The sequence below is a fragment of the Bufo bufo genome, chromosome 6 (genome assembly GCF_905171765.1).
Source record: "Bufo bufo chromosome 6, aBufBuf1.1, whole genome shotgun sequence".
Taxonomy (NCBI): Eukaryota; Metazoa; Chordata; class Amphibia; order Anura; family Bufonidae; genus Bufo; species Bufo bufo.
In genome coordinates, this window is record NC_053394.1 from 149,881,437 (window position 1) to 149,901,091 (window position 19,655).

At 47.0% G+C, this 19,655-nt stretch overlaps 1 protein-coding gene across 1 annotated transcript in view; it reads right to left on the reverse strand.

Moving 5' to 3' along the window:
- PARD6B (par-6 family cell polarity regulator beta) overlaps positions 1-18,627 on the reverse strand; it is a 30,797-nt gene extending 12,170 nt beyond the window's left edge. The window contains exons 1-2 of the mRNA XM_040435390.1: positions 18,466-18,627; positions 10,920-11,142 (exon numbers count right to left, since the gene is read on the reverse strand). Of these exons, the coding sequence (XP_040291324.1) occupies positions 10,920-11,142; positions 18,466-18,534 (292 nt within the window). The 5' untranslated portion in view covers positions 18,535-18,627. The remainder of the gene's footprint in view (positions 1-10,919; positions 11,143-18,465) is intronic.
- Positions 18,628-19,655: the final 1,028 nt, after the last annotated feature.

Below are 19,655 nucleotides of genomic sequence, written 5' to 3' on the forward strand. Positions count from 1 at the left end.
TCGGTGTATCATCTACATACATAGGGGAAGAGTCACCAGGCAACACTAGACAAACACCACACTCCCCTCCCTCGCACCCATGGGACCTTGCTGCGGACACCCGCTCTCTCTGCACAAACATTTCTATTGGATCTTATCGTTATATCCCACACACTCACATGTCTCTGTTCCATCCTCTGCCGCATTCCCCTGTGAGGGTGGGATCTATATGCTCATTTATACATTTCATCCTGAGCTTCCTGGTTCACAAACAGAGCTACAGTAAAAACAATGGCAGAGCTAGAAGAGAGGGAGCACGTAACTGTATATTAATCCTCAGGGTCAGTGGAAGGATGAGTGACAACCCCCACCAGTACGGCAATAGTGGCCATCAGTCACCCATCACTAACCAGAGTAATACATTCAGGGTGGAGCTCACAAATGGAGGCTTCAGACAATCAATTTCCTACGAACTGAACACAAAATCCAGTTCTAGAAGTCAATTATGTACTGAAACTTTGAAAAAACTGAATATATGCAAAGCGCCAATCTGCAGGAATCGCCCCAGGGCGGCATCTGGAACCTGCCGTGTGAAAGAAACTGAACTATGGAGCAGACTGCGACATCTAATACAATCAGTTCATTATACGGCGGCAGCGCTTAATGAAAGGGACAGAAACCGAGCAGACAAATGCACGTCACAAAGCGATATCTGTATATGTATTAATCCTCCTGATCCGGGAAAAGCTGCCCGACCGCTCCTGCTGCAGAAGAAATGGTGGCCATATTGCTTGTCACCGACTTTCCTAGAAACTAAAATAAACTGCTTTCACTTTCTTAGGGCTCATGCCCAGGAATATAAATGCTTCGTGCCCGTTTTGCAGACCGCAAACTGCAGGTCTGCAATATACAGGCACCGGCAGTGTGCACTCAGTGTTGCGAAATGGATCCGCGATCTCCAAGGTATGTCATAAAATAGGAAATGTCCTATGTTTTGCAGAGCGGAGGCACTACGAAGCGCTTCGTAGTGCTTTTCGGGTCCGTGCCTCCGCTCTGCAAAAGATAAGACATGTCCTATTTTTTGCCGTATCTTGCGGACCGTGGACCCCTTCCAATCAACGGGGCTGTATCTGCAGCATGGAGTGCACACGGCCAGAGCCTGTGCATTGCGTACCGCTAGTTGCAATCTGCGGCACGGAGCCCTTAGGTTCGTGGGCATGAGCCCTTAGGCTGGGTTCACACTTGAGCGTTTTACAGCGCGTTCAAACGCGCTGTAAAACGCTCAACACATGAAAACCAATGCTTCCCTATGGCCCTGGTTCTCACTTGAGCGTTTTACAGCGCTGAAAAACGCGCTGTAAAACGCCCTACGCTCAAACAAGTACTTGAGCTTATTTGGGGCGTTTTACAGCGCGTTTGGGGCCATAGGACATTGCAGTCAATCACACAAACGCGCGTCAAACGCGCGTTTACTATTGCAAAAAACGCGCATAAAAAACGCGCGTCAAAAACGCGCATATCAAAGACGCTCAGGTCTGAACCCAGCCTTAGAGCTAGTTCGGAGAAAACCAATATGGTCACCATAAGTGCCAAACAGGGGTAATCACCCTGCTTCCTCAAATTAGCAAATCAGTAAGGCTAGTTGTATCTGGCATTGACAGAATCTACCTGAATGCCCTCCGGCCTGATTAACTATAATTGGGAGCAGCGGAGATCTGGCAGCAACCCGGCAAATATGCCAAGAATCGTCCGGACTAGGGCTGCAGTAAACGATTATTTTAGAAATAGAGTATTCTATCGATTATTTTTACGATTAATCGAGTACTCTAATAAGAAAAAATTAATTAATAGACTGTTTTCCCTTTATAAAAACTCATCAGACCCCCTGTCATCAGTCCCCAACACCCTTCGTTCCCCCCAGTGCCATCAGCTCCGTTCCCCCAGTGCCTTCAGCTCTCCCCCACCCCAGAGCCATAAGCTCTCCCCCCATTGTGCCAGCAGCTCTCCCCCTGCTCCTTCTGACACCCAGAGTGCACAGCGTCATTGGTTGCTATGACGCTGTGCACTCCGGGCGCCCGGCCTTAGTCACACCAACTTACCTTTCCAGTAGGGGCGCCGTCGACACTCCATCGTTCTGCACTGCTCTGTGTCTGACGTCACACAGCGCGTCAGGTCTCGGCGTGCGTACGTCACCATGGATGTGCTGTGGAGTGTCTGGAAAGGTGAGTATTGCGGCCAGCGGGAGAACACGGCGCGGGAGTAATAGCAAGTGCTTCACTCCCGCTCTCTGGTCACGTGACACAAACAAATCTTCTTTGTGTCTAATTACTCGATTCAATCGAATAATCGCTTCAGCCCTAGTCCGGACTAAGGCTAGTTTCACACTAGCGGCTGACAGCATTGCCGGAAGCTACAGGGATGCCGCCCCGCCCCATTAACTATGATAGATACCGGCAAATATGCTGAGAATAGGCCAGACATATACCTCTGCCGGAACCAGACAGCTTTGGCAGCCTGCTCCATGCTGGAACAGCCTACCAGACTTGTCAGGCACTGGTGTGAAAATTAGGTTATGAAGTGAACTAGACGCCCCCCAAATCTACTGTTATCCCAATTCTACATCTACTATTATATTAACAGACAGCATCTTTCTTTCACAGCAGCAGTAAAGTGATAATGGGTTATCTAACTGTAGGAGGTCTTAGCATTTGTGCTGCTATAGAAAGAAATTATATAGTACTGCCAAACAGTACTGTACATGAAAAAGAAAAAGCAGTTAAAAATTCTATGAACATTGAGTTTAAAGGGCATCTGTCAGCAGATTTGTACTGGCTGACCTGTTACCTGTGTACATGGCAGCTGAAGGCATCTGTGTTGGTCCCGTGATCATACGTGCCCGCATTGCTGAGAAAAGTTTTAATATATGCAAATGAGCCTCTAGGTGTAACGGAGCGTTGCTGTTACACCTAGAGGCTCTGCCCTCTCTACAACTGCTACGTTCTCTGCACTTTGATAGGGCGATGCAGTGTAAACATGATCACAGCTGGCCCTGTCAAAGTGCAGAGGGTGCAGCAGTTGTAGAGAGAGCTGAGCCTCTAGGTGTAACGGCAACGCCCCCATCGCTCCTAGAGGCTCATTTGCATATATTAAAACTTCATTTTTCTCAGCAATGCGGGCACATATGAACATGGGACCAACACCGATGCCTTCAGCTGCCAAATGCACATGTAACAGGTCAGCGAGTGTCATAGGTACAAATCTGCTGACAGATGCCCTAAAAATACCACTTCCTGATGAAAGTGTCCCTTTATCAACCCCTCAAAATGTTCTTTAAATCTAGGGCTGCTGACCTGAACCATAAGTAAACACAAAGACAAGTTAATGTACCAGAAAAGCCCCTAACAGCGGGGAGAACATCAGAAAACACAAAGTATCTGATGTCCGCACATCACAGGAGCCCAAGGAAATGCTGAGCTCCGCAGGATGCACACGTGGGAGGTGTTTTTCTACCAAAGGAATTAAATTAAAAGAAAAAAAAAAAGAAAAGTTACTTAATATTTTCTGTCTAGAATGAAAACAGAGTTACAGCAGGGTCCAGTGCACAAAATACCACAGCGCTAGATTACTGCTCCGTCCCCAGCGCCACCACACGAAATGTAACACACAGTATCGACGGCCGTTAAATGTGAACTACATTACACTGTTACCAATGTAGTGCTTTATATGACAACATGAACGCAGAGATTTATATGTGTCCTATTGAGGACAGGTCCTAAACCTGAGACAAGCTATCCATCCAAGGCCACGTTCACATCACCGCTATTTCTGTTGCTCTGTTCCGTTAGAAAAGCAGAACGAAAATAACGGAGGTTCCAATATCGGCACATAACTGAAACTAATGGAGCCAAACGGACCCCAGTGACTATAATGGGGTCTTTTTAGTTTCCATTCGCAAGTCCGTTTTCTTAGAGGAATAAAAAAAAAGTCCTGCATGCTGGACCTTTTTTGTACGCTTTGTTTTGCAACAGAGGTCCCGAAAGGAGTCTCCTACACAGACGTGAACATACCCTTATGTGCATGGAGAGATGCTGACTTTTCTCCCACCACAGAAAGCAGGGGCAAGACGGATGAACTTCAACATGCCTGATGCTTTTGTTCTCAGGGAGGTTAGGGTAGGTGAACACAGTTTTTTGGAGGAGGTTTTGAGGCAGATTTTCCTGCAGGTTTTTCCAAAACAAGAAGTGGATTTAAGAAGTACAAGTGCTTCCTTTATAGGTCAGATTCCTTTAAAATCCACTTTTGGCTTTGGCTGAAAAACCTGTAGGAAAATCTGCCTTAAATCCTCCTAAAAAACAAAACAAAAAAAACAAACAAATCGGAATTAGACTAACCAGTAATTTGGTTTCCATGAGATCAGCATGATGGCCACAAGGAGATTGACCACTAACCTCTGTGGGGGCAGGATCAGAGAAAGGTTAAAAATCCCCCCTTCCTCCACCATACACCAGTGCTTTCCAAAATTATCAAGTGAAAGTGGAGACAATCTATAGTATTCTTATTATCTGATTAGCAGGTATTGACTCATACCAGTACTCAACAAAAAGGAAAGATAAATTTAGGGAGGGAATAACGGGCTGTCATGGTGATCTCATGGAAACCGAATTACCGACAAGTCTAATTCCGATTTTCCATATCATCACCATGACCTCCACAAGGAGATATCCAAAATTATAATATCAAGGGGGGGCAACTGCCTGAAGGACTTGATGTCCAAAAGACAGATCAGCAGTATTAGAAAAATCTAGGCGGTAATGCTTTATAAAAAAAAGGTATGTACACTGGACCAGGTTGCCACTCTACAAATGTCTTCCAGGGAGGCACCTGCTCTTTCCGCCCGAGAAGAGGACATAGCTCTAGTTCAATGTGCTTTTAAGTTAGCTGGACAAAAGCTCCCCGAGCGGTATAGCAATGGAAGGCCTAGATAACTTCTTCCCTTTGTTATTTCCTGAGAACTGAACCAGAAGACTATCGGACTTCCTGAAATTTTTTGGGACCTCCAAGTATTTTAAAACTGTATGTCTAACATCTATAGAGTGAAAAGAACTCTCCCTGCTATTTTTGGGATTATTGCAAAATGACGGGAGAATGATCTCTTGATCTCTGTGGAAATCAGACGTGAAATCAGTTACCACCTTGGGTAGGAACCCTGGGTCTAGTCTGAGTACTATCCTATCTTCCAGGATTCTAAGATATCGCCTGTATCTCACCCAGCCTCCTAGCAGAGGTTATCGCAATCAGAAAAGCAGTCTTAAAAGACAGAAATGTGAGCAGACAGTCTTCCAGAGGTTCGAAGGGACTCATGGTTAGGCCATTTAAAACGGTATTAAAGGATCCAGGAAGGAACTCGTGATTTTAGTGTGGGTCTCAGCCTTGCTGCCGCTCTCATGAATCTTCTGATCCACCTGTGGCCTGTTAAGTCCGCATCAAAGAAACAGCTTAGTGCAGATACCTGTACTTTTAGAGTAGATGGCTTAAGACCCAACTCTATGCTCTTTTGGAGAAAATCTAAGATTTGTTGAATCTTTGGTCTAACTAGGTTAGGAGAAGATTCCCCTGACCAAGAGCAGAATCTCTTCCAGATTTTCAGGTATATGGCCGATGTTACATTTTTCCTACTGGCCCTGAGAGTAACTATGACCTTATCTGAAAGTCCTTGATGCCTCAGTATTTCGACCTCAGGATCCAGGCTGTTAGCTTTAAGAATTCTGAATGGGAATATAGGATCGGCCCTTGATGTAGAAGGTCTTTCCTGAGTGTGAGAGACCATGGCTGGTAGATTGAGTCTTTTGAGGGAGGGGAACCAACTCCTTTTTGGCCAGAAGGGGGTCACCAGCATGATAGTCGAACTCTCTTGTAGGATTTTCTGAATTACTCTCTGAATAATTGGTATTGGAGGAAATGCATAACACAGGTTCCAGTCCCATGTTGTGGCAAATGCGTCTAACACCCAAGGATTGCTCCTGGGATCCAGGGAACAGAATCTGTTCACTTTTTTGTTGTCTTTTGACGCAAATAAGTCTATGTCTGATGTCCCCCATCTGTCTATTATCATCTTGAAGACTTCTGGATTTAGAGACCATTCTATTTGGTCCAATGTGTGACGGCTGAGGTAGTCCGCATCCTGATTGAGAGCCCCTTTAAAGTAAGTCGCCGAGATAGACCTCACATTCCTTTCTGCTCAGTGAAATATCCTGTTTGAAAGGTCTAGGAGCTTCTATGATTTTGTGTCTTCTTGATGTGAGAGGTAAGCCACCGACGTTGTATTGTCCGACAGTATCCTTAGGTGGCGATTCTGAAGGGTCTCTTCGGCCACCTTTAAAGCTTCCCACACTGCACTCAGCTCCCTGAAGTTTAAGGATTGGCTGCTTACCGAAAGGGCACAGGAACCTTGGTAATAAGAGTCCCCAATTTTTACACCCTAGCCCAACTGACTGGCATCGGTCTTGATCTGGACATACGGAGACTTCCTCCAGGCTACTCCCTGTGAGATTGCTGCTCACCTTCCACCAGTTTAAGGAGGTCTTTACGTAGCCTGGAATCTGAACCTTGCAATTGAGCGACTTCTGTTGTTTGTCCCAGATGTCCAGAATCCAGGACTGTATGGGACAGGAATGCAGCTGGCTCCACATTACTTATGGGATACATGCCGTCAATGTTCCCAGCAAACTCATAGCTTCTCTCACAGAGCAGATTCTCTTCCTCTGGAAGGTCACGATTTTTCCCCCCAAAGCCTGAATCTTGTCTGTGGGCAGGAAGGTGGCCTGTGACTGCGAGTCCAGGAAGACACCTAGGAACCGTACTCTGGTCGATGGATGTAGACAGGATTTCTGAGGATTGACAATCCAGCCCAGCTCCTCTAGAGTGAATAAAAATGTGTCTAGATCTGTTAGTAATTGATCTACCGTATCTTCCACTAGTAGGAAATAGTCTACATAGGGGATCAGATTCAGCTCCTTCTGTCTCAAGAATGTGACCATCTCTATCACCAATTTTGTGAATATTCTGGGAGCCGAGGAAATTCAAACGGAAGAGCCGTAAAATAAAAAATGGCAAGTGTTGTCATGCTGGTCTTTTATGGAGAATCTTAGCAAATTTTGAGAGTTGTGGTGGATCGGGATGTGATAGTACGCGTCTTTTAAGTCCACAGTACACATCCATGCGTTCTTTTTTATTAGGGGAATCAGGGATCCCAGAGATTTCATCCTGAATTTCCTGTAGGCAATGTACTTGTTGAGGAATCTCAGGTTTATGATCATACGGAAGGATCCTTTCTTCTTTTTTACCAGAAAGAGACTGGAGTAAAATCCCAGGACCTGTTCTGAGACTGGGACCTGAATTACGACACCTAGCCCTATGAGGTCCTTGATACTTTGCCAAATGACGAACTGAGCTTTCCTTGACCCCCGATTTGGTATTTAAAAAAACTCTTTGGGGGGGACTGAAGAGAATTCTATCTTGTAGCCCGCTCTGAATACCTCCTGGGCCCAGGGGTTTGATGTTATCTTTTCCCAGGCAAATAAATTCTTCAGTCTTCCCCCCACTCTGGCGTCATTGTTTATCGCTGGATTTACTCTGGGGGTTAAGGAGAAACCCTTTCCCTCCTTTGGGGTAACTCCAGCGGCCTGACTTGCCTTTCCCTCTGTAAGATCTCTCTTGGCCCTGAAAGGAACGAAAGGTCTATCCTCCGGAAATCCCTTCTTTTTATCTGAAGCCTTTTCCAGGATCTTGTCTAAGACTGGCCGAAGACATACTCACCTGAAAAAGGGATAGAACATAACTTGATTTTCGAAGTTTTGTCCCCAGACCAGGATTTCATTCAGAGGGCACGACATGCCACGTTAGAAAGACCTGCATCCTTGGCAGAAATTATGATGGACTCCGCAGAAGCATCCGCTAAAAAGGCCATTGCTGATTTAAGGAGAGGGATAGAGTATATTATTTCCTCCTTGGGGGTTTTATTCCTCAAATGGGATTCTAACTCATTCAGCCAAAAAGGTACATAGATCTCGCTACTGAGGTCACAGCGATGTTAGATTTGAGATTAAACATAGACACCTCCCAAGATTTGCATAATAACCCATCAGCTTTCCTCTCCATGGGGTCTCTCAATTGTGATATGTCCTCGAAGGGCAACAAGGTTTTTTTAATGACCTTGGCCACGTGTACATCTATCTTGGGGATCTCGTTGAATAGTGCCAGATCAAACAGGCGGTTCTTGTATTCTCTGGACACCCCTAGCCTCCTCTCAGGGTCTGACCATTCTTCCAAGATCACATCTGTAATGTTTTTGTTAATTGGGAATACTCTGGCTCTTTTTGTCCTTAGACCCACAAACATCTCCTCCTGAATAGAGTGAGGTTTTTGAACGTCCTCCACACGCAACTGATGGTCCCAACCCCATTTATAAGGCAAGAAATCCCACTTATTAAACCTGACAGGGCACACCTGTGAAGTGAAAACCATTTCAGGGGACTACCTCTTGAAGTTCATCAAGAGAATGCCAAGAGTGTGCAAAGCAGTAATCAAAGCAAAAGGTGGCTACTTTGAAGAACCTAGAATATGACATATTTTCAGTTGTTTCACACTTGTTTGTTATGTATATAATTCCACGTGTTAATTCATAGTTTTGATGCCTTCATAGTCATGAAATGACTTTGAATGAGAAGGGGTGTCCAATATATATATATATATATATATATATATATACACACACACACACACACATATACACACACACACACACACACACCACTGTGCAATATTGATTAGGGGAGTGGGAAAAGACCCCTCTCCACAAGAGTGGCCCCGTATTAACCGGATGGTGATTAAACAAAACCCGCAGGATAATAAGTAATCCCCGCAGGGAACTTACAGGAGGCATAGTTGGAGCATCAAGCTCTCTGGGGAAGTGCGGCTCAGGACCCGACATTTTGTTCCAGACCACAGATCAGATCCGACACATGGCTATGCCGCTATGCTCACCAGCATTTTCAAACCTGGATGCCATTGCTGCACACCGCCGCCTCTCGAGTCACTCCCTGGCATGCCGGAAGGGACGTACTCCAAGCGCATTGCGCGCCGGGCACTTACTCCAGCTTTAACCCACCAGGGGCAAGGAGGACGACGCAACCCCGGGAGCAGGCTCCGAATCAACCAGAGCGAGCCCTCCAGTCTCTCTCCTGCTCAGCATCGGTACTGGACCGCCGGAGAGCAGGGGGGGGGGCTACACTTCGTCAGATAAGTGCCAGCAACACTTCCCCTTCGATAGTTCCACGTTCCATAAGAAAATCTTTTTCCTTCATCTCCCTGACGAACAGGGAGACCTTTCTCTGCCCTGGCCTCTGTAGGGCAGGAAACACTGGTGTATGGTGGAGGAAAGGGGTGTTTTAACCTCTCTCTGTTCCTGCCCCTACAGAGGTCAGGGGTCAATCTCCTTCTGGCCGTCATGGTGATGATATGGAAAACTCCATGTGAAAATTACCCTAAGCCTGCACATTCAGAATACATTCACGCTTGGCCAGACTAAGTATGCATGTGTATGGGAGGAACAGGTGTCAGCTGAACAAACCCCTTTGGCTGACAGCTATTTCAGGTTACGTCGGCCTAAAGTAGACCATAGACATAAGAATTAGGCCCCTTGCAAACGAGCGTTTGTCATGCTGCGTGTCTGACCTCAGGCCGGTAGCTGCGCTGCGGGCACGCAGTGTGACACACGCTCGTCTGCAAGGGGCCTTAGACCATCAGACAATACATTTGGTGAGGTCGGCACACAGAAGATTAAGAAAGGACCCTACTAAAATAAACTGGATCTGGCAATGATCTGCAGACATATATCTCATGGCCGGCTTAACACTTCAATAATAATTTCCTTCTATTGTTTACGACTGGAATCACTACTTCCTTTATAACTGCAACAAGAGGGAATCTGCGCCTCGGATTCCAATAACACACAAAAATCAGGAAACGGTTATTAATGCAATTCCCATAGCTGGCAGAGGGGGTTAATATCAAATGCGAGTAGTATTCACTTTCACTCAGCGTTACTATTTATAGTCACCCATGGCGGATTATAATGTAATCGTTTTGGGCAGTAGCCCCGGGCCTGACTCTTCTCGGGGGCCCATGGCCGCCCAAACGACCCACCATCTTAATAGAACACAAACACATATTAGGCTGTAAGCTTGGACAGGAAGCAATGGAAATCATCAGTGGTGTCGGCGAAGAGCATCCTCTCCTTCCTCCTCTGCCCCAGGTTAACCCCCAGCATATAAGTAAGCAACTGTGTGTATATAAAGGGGGAACGGTCAGGGGCCCAAGTTGACTAAACAGCCCTGGGCCTATGATGCACTTAATCCGCCCCTGATATTCACATTTAAACACCATTATATTAGACTCCAGAGCTGCATTCACAATTCTGCAGCTTCAGAGCTGAAATCTTCCAGGATTCTCTGCTCGTTCAGTCTCTGCTCAGGGAGGACGATTTACAGTATGGGATGCGTCATCTTTACAGCAGGCACTGTACAGTCATCGAATATAGCCCCATTTCACACCCAGCATCCAGTTAGGCTCCATTCACACGTCTGCAAATGGGTCCGCATCCGTTCCACAATTTTGCGGAACGGGTGCGGACCCATTCATTTTCTATGGGGACGGAATGGATGCGGACAGCACATTTGCGGAGCGTGGCCCCGATCTTCAGGTCCACAGCTCCGCAAAAGATAGAACAGGCATTTCTATAGGGGTGCCGGGCAGGTATGTTGCGGATCCGCAACACACCACGGACGTGTGAATAGAGCCTTAGACGGAGACAGGGAAGGTGTGGAGAAAGGGATCTGTCTATGGTGGGCTAAACAGGTAAAGATGCAGGAACGAGGCGTTACCTTTTCGCTGTAGAAATATCCGCAGTAATGGGTTGGCCGTGGTTATCGCTTTGTGGTAATTGTCATCGTTGTTAATGGGCAGCAGGTCTCCGTGGATATCGGCATACCCCACCAACACATCCACATTGGGAATTTTATGCACATGTTGAAGTAATCCATAGAACTCTTCAAACTTTCCTGGCTTAGACCGTTCCAAGGCAAACCGCCGGAATTCTGCGCCAAACTGTAAAGGCAAAATAACACAAATGTGAATCAGGGAACTATTAGGCCATAAATGTGTCACACCTCTTGGCTACCAATCAGTACCGCCATGGGGCTATGCAAATGGTGGGCACTGTCTGGGCTATGGGGCAAGACGAAAGCCTTTTCTTACGAAGAAAAACATCCAAGCCAGGCTACATTTTGCAAAAACACATCTGAAGTCTCCCAAAAGCATGTGGGAAAAGGTGTTATGGTCTGATGAAACCAAGGTTGAACTTTTTGGCCATAATTCCAAAAGACATGTTCGGCGCAAAAACAACACTGCACATCACCAAAAGAACACCATACCCACAGTGAAGCATGGTGGTGGCAGCATCATGCCAAGGGGCTGTTTTTCTTCAGCTGGAACTGGGGCCTTAGTTAAGCTAGAGGGAATTATGAACAGTTCCAAATACCAGTCAATATTGGCACAAAACCTTCAGGCTTCTGCTAGAAAGCTGAACATGAAAAGGAACTTCATCTTTCAGCATGACAACAACCCAAAGCATACATCCAAATCAACAAAGGAATGGCTTCACCAGAAGAAGATTAAAGTTTTGGAATTGCCCAGCCAGAGCCCAGACCTGAATCCGATTGAAAATCTGTGGGGTGATCTGAAGAGGCCTGTGCACAGGAGATGCCCTCGCAATCTGCCAGATTTGGAGTGTTTTTGCCAAGAAGAGTGGGCAAATCTTGCCAAGTCAAAATGTGCCATGCTGATAGACTCATACCCAAAAAGACTGATTGCTGTAATAAAATCAAAAGGTGCTTCAACAAAGTATTAGTTTAAGGGTGTGCACACTTATGCAACCATATTATTTTATTTTTATATTTTTTCTTTCCTCTACCTAAAAGATTTCAGTTTGTTTTTCAATTGAGTTGCACAGTTTATAGGTCACATTAAAGGTGGAAAAAGTTCTGAAATGATTTATCTTTGTCTCATTTTTTTTTGCATCACAGAAACCCGACATTTTAAACAGGGGTGTGTAGACTTTGTATATCTACTGTACATGTTTGAATGAACCGAACGTGTATGGGGGAGTCAGGGGAGATAGTAGTTTGGCCTATAGCTGTTGGATATGTATGGCACCCTTAAAGGGGTTGTCTCACTTCAGCAAGTGCCATTTATCATGTAGAGAAAGTTAATACAGGGCACTTACTAATGTAATGTTATTAACCATATTGCCTCCTTTGCTGGTTAGACTTATTTTTCCATCACATTATACACTGCTCGTTTCCATAGTTACGACCACCCTGCAATCCATCACTGGTGGTCTTGCTTACACACTATATGAAAAAGCACGGGCTTCTCTGGTGGCCGGGACCATGGGACTGCACATAGGCAGGTGCTTTTTCCTATAGGGTGCAAACACGTCCACTGCTGCTGGACTGCAGGGTGGTCGTAACCATGGAAATAAGCATAATGTGTATAATGTGATGGAAAAATGAATCAAACCAGCAAAGGAAGCAATATTGGTAATAATACATTGTATTCACTTTCTCTACATGATAAATGCTATTTGCTGAAGTGAGGCAACCCTTTTAAGTGTCAGTCTCAACTTCTGGCATTCTATGACTGAACCAGGAGGTACTGGATGAACACAGTCATAAATCCTGCTCACTCAGAGGGGAGACTCAGCAGCTCACAGACTCGTGGGACCCACAAAACAAAATGAGGGGGATTTATGAAAACGGTGACATTGCCGCCCGCAACAACTAATCACAGCTCATCTGTAACAAATGGCATAGGTGCAGAGCAGTTTCAGTTTTAGGGCCTGCACAGTTCCCAAAAAGTACCCAATCAGGCCACCTGACACTAGTACAGTTCCCGTTGGCTCAGTTTTTCAATTTTTGCGGAAATGTCACAATCCCATTGTTTTGCAGGAGACATCCCTGGGTCTGTCGTCAGCTGCCTGCGTCCCGAAACCTTGTTCCACTTGGATCGGACACACCTATGTGTGACTAAGAGGTCAGCGCACACATTCTGCCGGCTGGGCGAAGGACAATGCCGAGAGCCTGAGTCAGGCAGATAAACACCATGCACCGAGGCTTAAGCCAAATACCTCCCTGTGCCTCATCTGCTGCAGGTATGCGGCTTGCAAGCACTAATTAACCCCTTCAGCTCCTCAGAGTAATAACAGGCGGCCCGATTATTGGCAGGGAACACTGCGTTAATACAGTACACATTGGAAGCATTTATAGCATACTGTTCCCAGGTATATGCGGCGTGAACCCTTTCATTTTCTATTAACGGCGAAATGGTGGGGTCACATGGAAATGCTCCCAAACCGGATGGGGCTTTCTTTAGCCTAGACACTGCAGAAAAGCACGGAATGAGAAAAACAAAACGGCAACCAAAGTGGATCTGGGAAAAAAAAAAAAAAAAAAGGTATTTGCTGGCCTCATGCCTATCTCTGCTGAACCCTGAGACTTCCCGAAGTGCGCCGAGTGACTGCAGCAAAGGTTACTAAGCTGCTCATGAAACATGCTACATTATCGTATGAGCAAGCGAGCCGCCGAGGGAGCGGAAAAACCACATTGTAAGAGATTTACTAGAATGGATAATGTGCTGTAAAAAGAGCCGCTTGTTACAGACAGAGCTGATAATGACACCCGAGTATGTGCGTGCATGCATGTACTCGTGACTGTGTATTCATGCCTGGCCGTACCTGCGTGTGCGCGCAGTTATGCATGTACCTGAGCATCCGTGTATGCTTGCACGCACGTACCTGTGCATGTGTGTATTCATGCATGTACGTATCTGCGCGTCTGTTTATGCATCTATGTACCCGAGTGTGCGCGTAGTCATCCGTGTATGCTTGCGCCTACCTGCGGGTGTGTGTACTATATATGTACAGCATTGATCTGATTCTCTCCTTACAATAAGGCTTTACTCCACATGTTTCTATGTGGGATTCTGGGAGCATCCATGTGTAGGTTACTAGAAATGTGTGGCGCGCGTTCTGAGAGTATATGTATGAATGTATGTTACGGAATTTAGCCATTTGTATTTGCTGTGATTGAGAGCTTTCCCCGTGGACCCCATAATCCGCTCATGGTACACCAGTGCCCGTCACAGGCGAAGACGCAGGGTGCGTGGGGTTTAATCTGTTTACCTTCAGAGAAACCCATTTAATTATGGTAAAGTTAACTCTTCCTGTGGCCTGGGGGTCAGAAGACAATCTGATAGCATTAGTAGTCAGCCAGGCTCGCCTCTACATGGTCAGCAGCAGCTCCGGCTATACAAGTCAAAGCTGTCCCCAATCCACTAGCAGCAGGTGCCACTACGGAGGCGCCCGTGCCCAGTGCTACAATCACAGATATACTGCATCCACCCTGCTATGGGATGCTGTAGGATTAGACACATCACACAGGAGTCCTGACAGATAGGCTTACTGGGCATAATGGTGGAGGGAATGGGTTCATCCAGTTTTCTGTCGCCACAGAACTTAATTTGAGTTTCAATTATTCTCCATTTGTAATATCCCAGCTTGCTGTCAGTGACTGGAAACATTCACAAGCCTTAAGAAAACTCCAGAGGCCATAGGCGGAATTTATCACTGGTTTATGGCAGAAAACTGGGCCACAAAAGTCACTGATTTTGGAGCAAAATTCACTTGCATGAAAATGTACAACTTTCTTGAGGGGTTGTGCCACGCACGCTTGCTGCTTTTCAAAAAAGTGGGCAGCAAGGGATAAGCGATGAAACATTCGAAGTTGATTCCCATAAAACTTTGTTAGAATACTGTACGGGGCGCAAGTTGTTACTTTGCGAAGTCTCGCGAGACTTCGGGTAATGACTTCAAAAATTTATTTCTACTGTTAAAAAACTTTTACCGAACGCGGGTTCGGTTCCAAGTGGTACAGTTAGGCTACTTTCACACTAGCGTTTTTACTGGATTCGACAGGGATCATCAAAAACGCTTCCATCACTGATAATACAACCGTCTGCATCCGTTATGAATGGATCCCTTTGTATTATCTTTAACATTGCCAAGACGGATCCGTCATGAACTCCACTGAAAGTCAATGGGGGACAGATCCGTTTTCTATTGTGTCAGAGAAAACGGATCCGTCCCCATTGACTTGCATTGGGGGTCATGCCGGATCTTGCTCCGCATCCCAGGACGGAAAGCAAACTACAGCTTGATGCGGTTTGCTCTCCGGTATGGGAACACAACTAAACGGAACGGAATGCATTTTGGAGCACTCCGTTCTGTTCAGTTTTGTCCCCATTGACAATGAATGGGGACAAAACTGACGCGTTTATTTCCGGTATTGAGCCCCTATGACGGATCTCAATACCGGAAAACTAAAATGCTAGTGTGAAAGTAGCCTTACAGTGGCACAGAGGATTTAAGGACAGTTACTACAAATATTAGAGGAGACTCGCTCGCTATAAGTAGGGAAAAGTGGAAAAGATGCTCCTAACGATCGATAGCAGGAAAACTGTCACATGCGAGATTTTCCCCCAGCACCCGTCTTCCCGCACAGGGTGCTCATATGGTGGGGAGATAACAAGGGCTATGGCCAGGATTGTGGGATCGGTCTACGAGGTAGGACGGACCCATCCAGCAATTTCGGCTCCTGGTCAGTGTTGCTGTGATTGTGGGGAATCAGGGAAAAGTGCCGACATGACCAGGACCCAAACATTAGCCTCTATGGCAGGGATGCTCAACCTGCGGCCCTCCAGCTGTCGCAAAACTACAACTCCCAGCATGCCCTAATAGCTGTAGGCTGTGCAGGCATGCTGAGAATTGTAGTTTTGCAACAGCTGGAGGGCCGCAGATTGGGCATCCCTGCTCTATGGCATGTCCGCCTTCGTTTGCCAGTGTCTTATTGCCCCGATCAGTCCAGGAAGCACTGTCTGTGTGTCGGCCGAATTTCCTGGACCAAACGCTGCTCCTCTGACCCGAACTCACAGCATCATCGTGGTTTGTGATGCTGTGAGTTCTTTACTGCAGGGCTTCTTGTACTGTACTCACAGCATGACATGAGTACAGTACAGACCAGGCAGGAAATCAGTGCTGAGAGTTTGTGCCCAGATAGAGAGCCATCCAACGGACTAACACGCTCATGTGAAATTAGCCTTAGGGCTTTCATGTCAGGACCCCCCCCCCTAGGGACCACCTGGAGAAGAAGTGGCTAGGGATGCTGCAAATGATAAGTCTGGCAGCAGGTGGCACAGAGGATTTAAGGACAGTTACTACAAATATTAAAGGAGACTCACTCGCTATAAGTAGGGAAAAGTGGAAAAGATGGGAGTCTTAACGATCGATAGCGGTCTACGCAGGAAACCACACAAAACACCAAAGAACTGTAATCACGGCTGCTGCACTAAAGCCCCCTCAGCTTCACAGCAGGTGCGAAGTCCAGGACATCCACCTGTAGATCCAGGGCTGGTGGCAGCGCGCTGCCCTGGTATACAGTACAATGTCCACAGTCTGGCTGCACTGGATTAAGAACTGTGCAGGAGGTGACGTCACCAGGTCAGGACACAGCAAGACACCGGATACTAAATATAACCCTTGGGGGGAGCCTCTGCGACCACAGTACACAGGGGTTCTGCAGGACACCTGCTGGGGCAACCGGGATCTTCGGGAACAAAACCAACTGACAACCAATATACCCTCCATTACTGCCGCCACAAAAGTTGTCAGCCAGCTTTCCAGATCTGCAAATTCATATTGTGAAGCAGATTTATCACTCTGGGAAAGCTGGGTGACAACCAATATGGCTTCCGCAGTTTCCATAGGGATACATCGCCGCCCGTGCACTATGGGTTTGCCATCCAGGTCTAGCGGCTGCCTGTGCAAAAAGCTTTCCCAGGCTCGTGAATGGCAAATCTGCGTAGTCATGCAGTGATGGATTTCATAATTGTGTCTCGCTAGGCAGTTTGGACGCCCACCCAGATCTGACGCTGGGCGACAGCCAGCATGGCCTTCATCAATATGGGCAAGATCTGCCAGCTTTCCCAGGCTCCTGAGTGGCAAACCTGCCTAGTTACGGTATATAGAGATGGATATGCCACTTACTTAAGTAGGCACATATGTTGTTGGAAAGCTGGATTACAATCTTGCCGCTGGCCCAACTGGACGTCGCCCATCTTTCCCAGTAATTTTAGCTGGAAGAGAGTGGACAATACATCCTGCTGCAACTGTACGGGAGGCGCCGCAGAAGGTGTATTTACAGAGCGGCTGATATGCGCCTTCAGCTGTGTACAGTAGGAGTGACGTCAGGGGCTCATTGTCACCGCACCGATCCCTCCGGACAAGGTGTACACGGCAGTTCTCGTCCTATTATGCAAGCCCTGGGCGATTTTCTATCCACGGGCGCCGCTGCTCTCTATTCTATTTTTAGCTCTCACAATCCACACACCTAAAGCTTGGTGTTACGTAACAGGTACAGATAAGAGCAGGAGATGACAAGGCGTACTACATAAAACTTAGGAGGGCGGGGGGGGGGCATGCACCGAGGAGACTGGCGCGCTGTATACAATCACACAACAGCCAGACGGGCATAAAAGGGTGTAGGGAGGCGTCCGCCACATACCATACACAACCTGCAATACTCCACCGCATATCCATCCCCTACATCAACACTTCTCCTCTCCAGAGCAGGACACACCACCCACAGTGCCCCACCACTGCTCTAGAGTAGCCCTGGCAAAGCCCTCCCTTCCCTGGTAAGCCTCAGGAATGTGCCTTCCTGTCACTAGGTGGTGCCCACCATCAGAAACCCGCTGCACCTCGCAGGTGATTGTCACATTTCCAGTCCTACCCTTCAGGTGCCCACAGGGATCCCGTTTTCTCTTCAGCTACTGGCTCCCATACTATATGCCCAGTGCCCTCACCTCACCTTTATGCCCCCCCTACTATATGCCCAGTGCCCTCACCTTTATGCCCCCCCTTACTATATGCCCAGCACCCTCACCTTTATGCCCCCCTTACTTTATGCCCAGTGCCCTCACCTTTATGCCCCCCCTACTTTATGCCCAGTGCCCTCACCTTTATGCCCCCCCCCCTACTATATGCCCAGCGCCCTCACCTCACCTTTATGCCCCCGTTACTATATGCCCAGCGCCCCCCCCCCCTCTTCTCCTGGTAGATACCCCAGCATTTAACCCTCTCCCCTTTAGCAGGTGCCCCCAATATGAACCCCCCTTCTGCACACATTATCCGGCAGGTGCCCCAATGACGCCCTTCCTCTTCTGCAGCAGATGTGCCCAACATACACCCGTCTCTTTCCCCTCCCTCACCCCGAACAGGTGCCCCTCCGTGTACCCTCCTTCGCCTCAAGCACGTACCTTGCTCTTCACCTCCACGGTGCCCAGGGACCTGCTGCTGGTGCCCACAGTCCGGTGGCTCCGGTTCATGTTGCCGCTCTGAGCTCTCTATCCTCCTGCCTCGTCGTCCACCTTGCGCCTGGAAGGTATTCCCGTGTGACACGGAGACCGGGGCCGTCTACGTCATCGCCCCGCCTCCCGGTCGGCTGCGTCAGCACCCCGCCTACTGCCCCAACCACAGACCACACCCATCACACGGGAAGCAGGACACCTGTATAGGGACGCTGCGCTGCGTAATGACGTCACCGCGGCCGGCTACCATGGAAACAGAAACAATTGTAACAACCAAGTGATTGTAGAAGGGGAGCGCAATGTGTGTACAAGACTGAGGGGAGTCTTGTATAGGTGACATCTATCTGAATATAGGAAAAAGCCTCCCCTTATATAGGAACACTACCTGTATATAAGGGCCACCCTACCCATAGTGACATCTATCTATGTACATAGAATACAGCACCTAACCCTGTATAGTGACATTATCTATGTACATAGAATACAGCACCTAACCCTGTATAGTGACATTTACTTGTGTATAACACCTGCCTGCCCTACTAATAGTGACATCTATCCATATAGAAGACAACCCCTAACCCTGTATAGTGACATTTACCTGTATATAGCAACTGTCCTATACATAGTGACATCTATCTATATAGAAGACAACCCCTAACCATGTATAGTGACATTTACTTGTGTATAACACCTGCCCTACTAATAGTGACATCTATCTATACAGAAGACAACCCCTAACCCTGTATAGTGACATTTACCTGTATATAGCAACTGTCCTATAGATAGTGACATCTATCTATTTAGAAGACAACCCCTAACCCTGTATAGTGACATTTACATGTATATAACACCTGCCCTATACAGTCAGGTCCATAAATATTGGGACATCGACACAATTGTAACATTTTTGGCTCTATACACCACCACAATGGATTTGAAATGAAACGAACTAGATGTGCTTTACCTGCAGACTGTCAGCTTTAATTTGAGGGTATTTACATCCAAATCAGGTGAACGTTGTAGGAATTACTACAGTTTGCATATGCGCCTCCCACTTGTTATGGGACCAAAAGTAATGGGACAGAATAATAATCATAAATCAAACTTTCACTTTTTAATACTTGGTTGCAAATCCTATG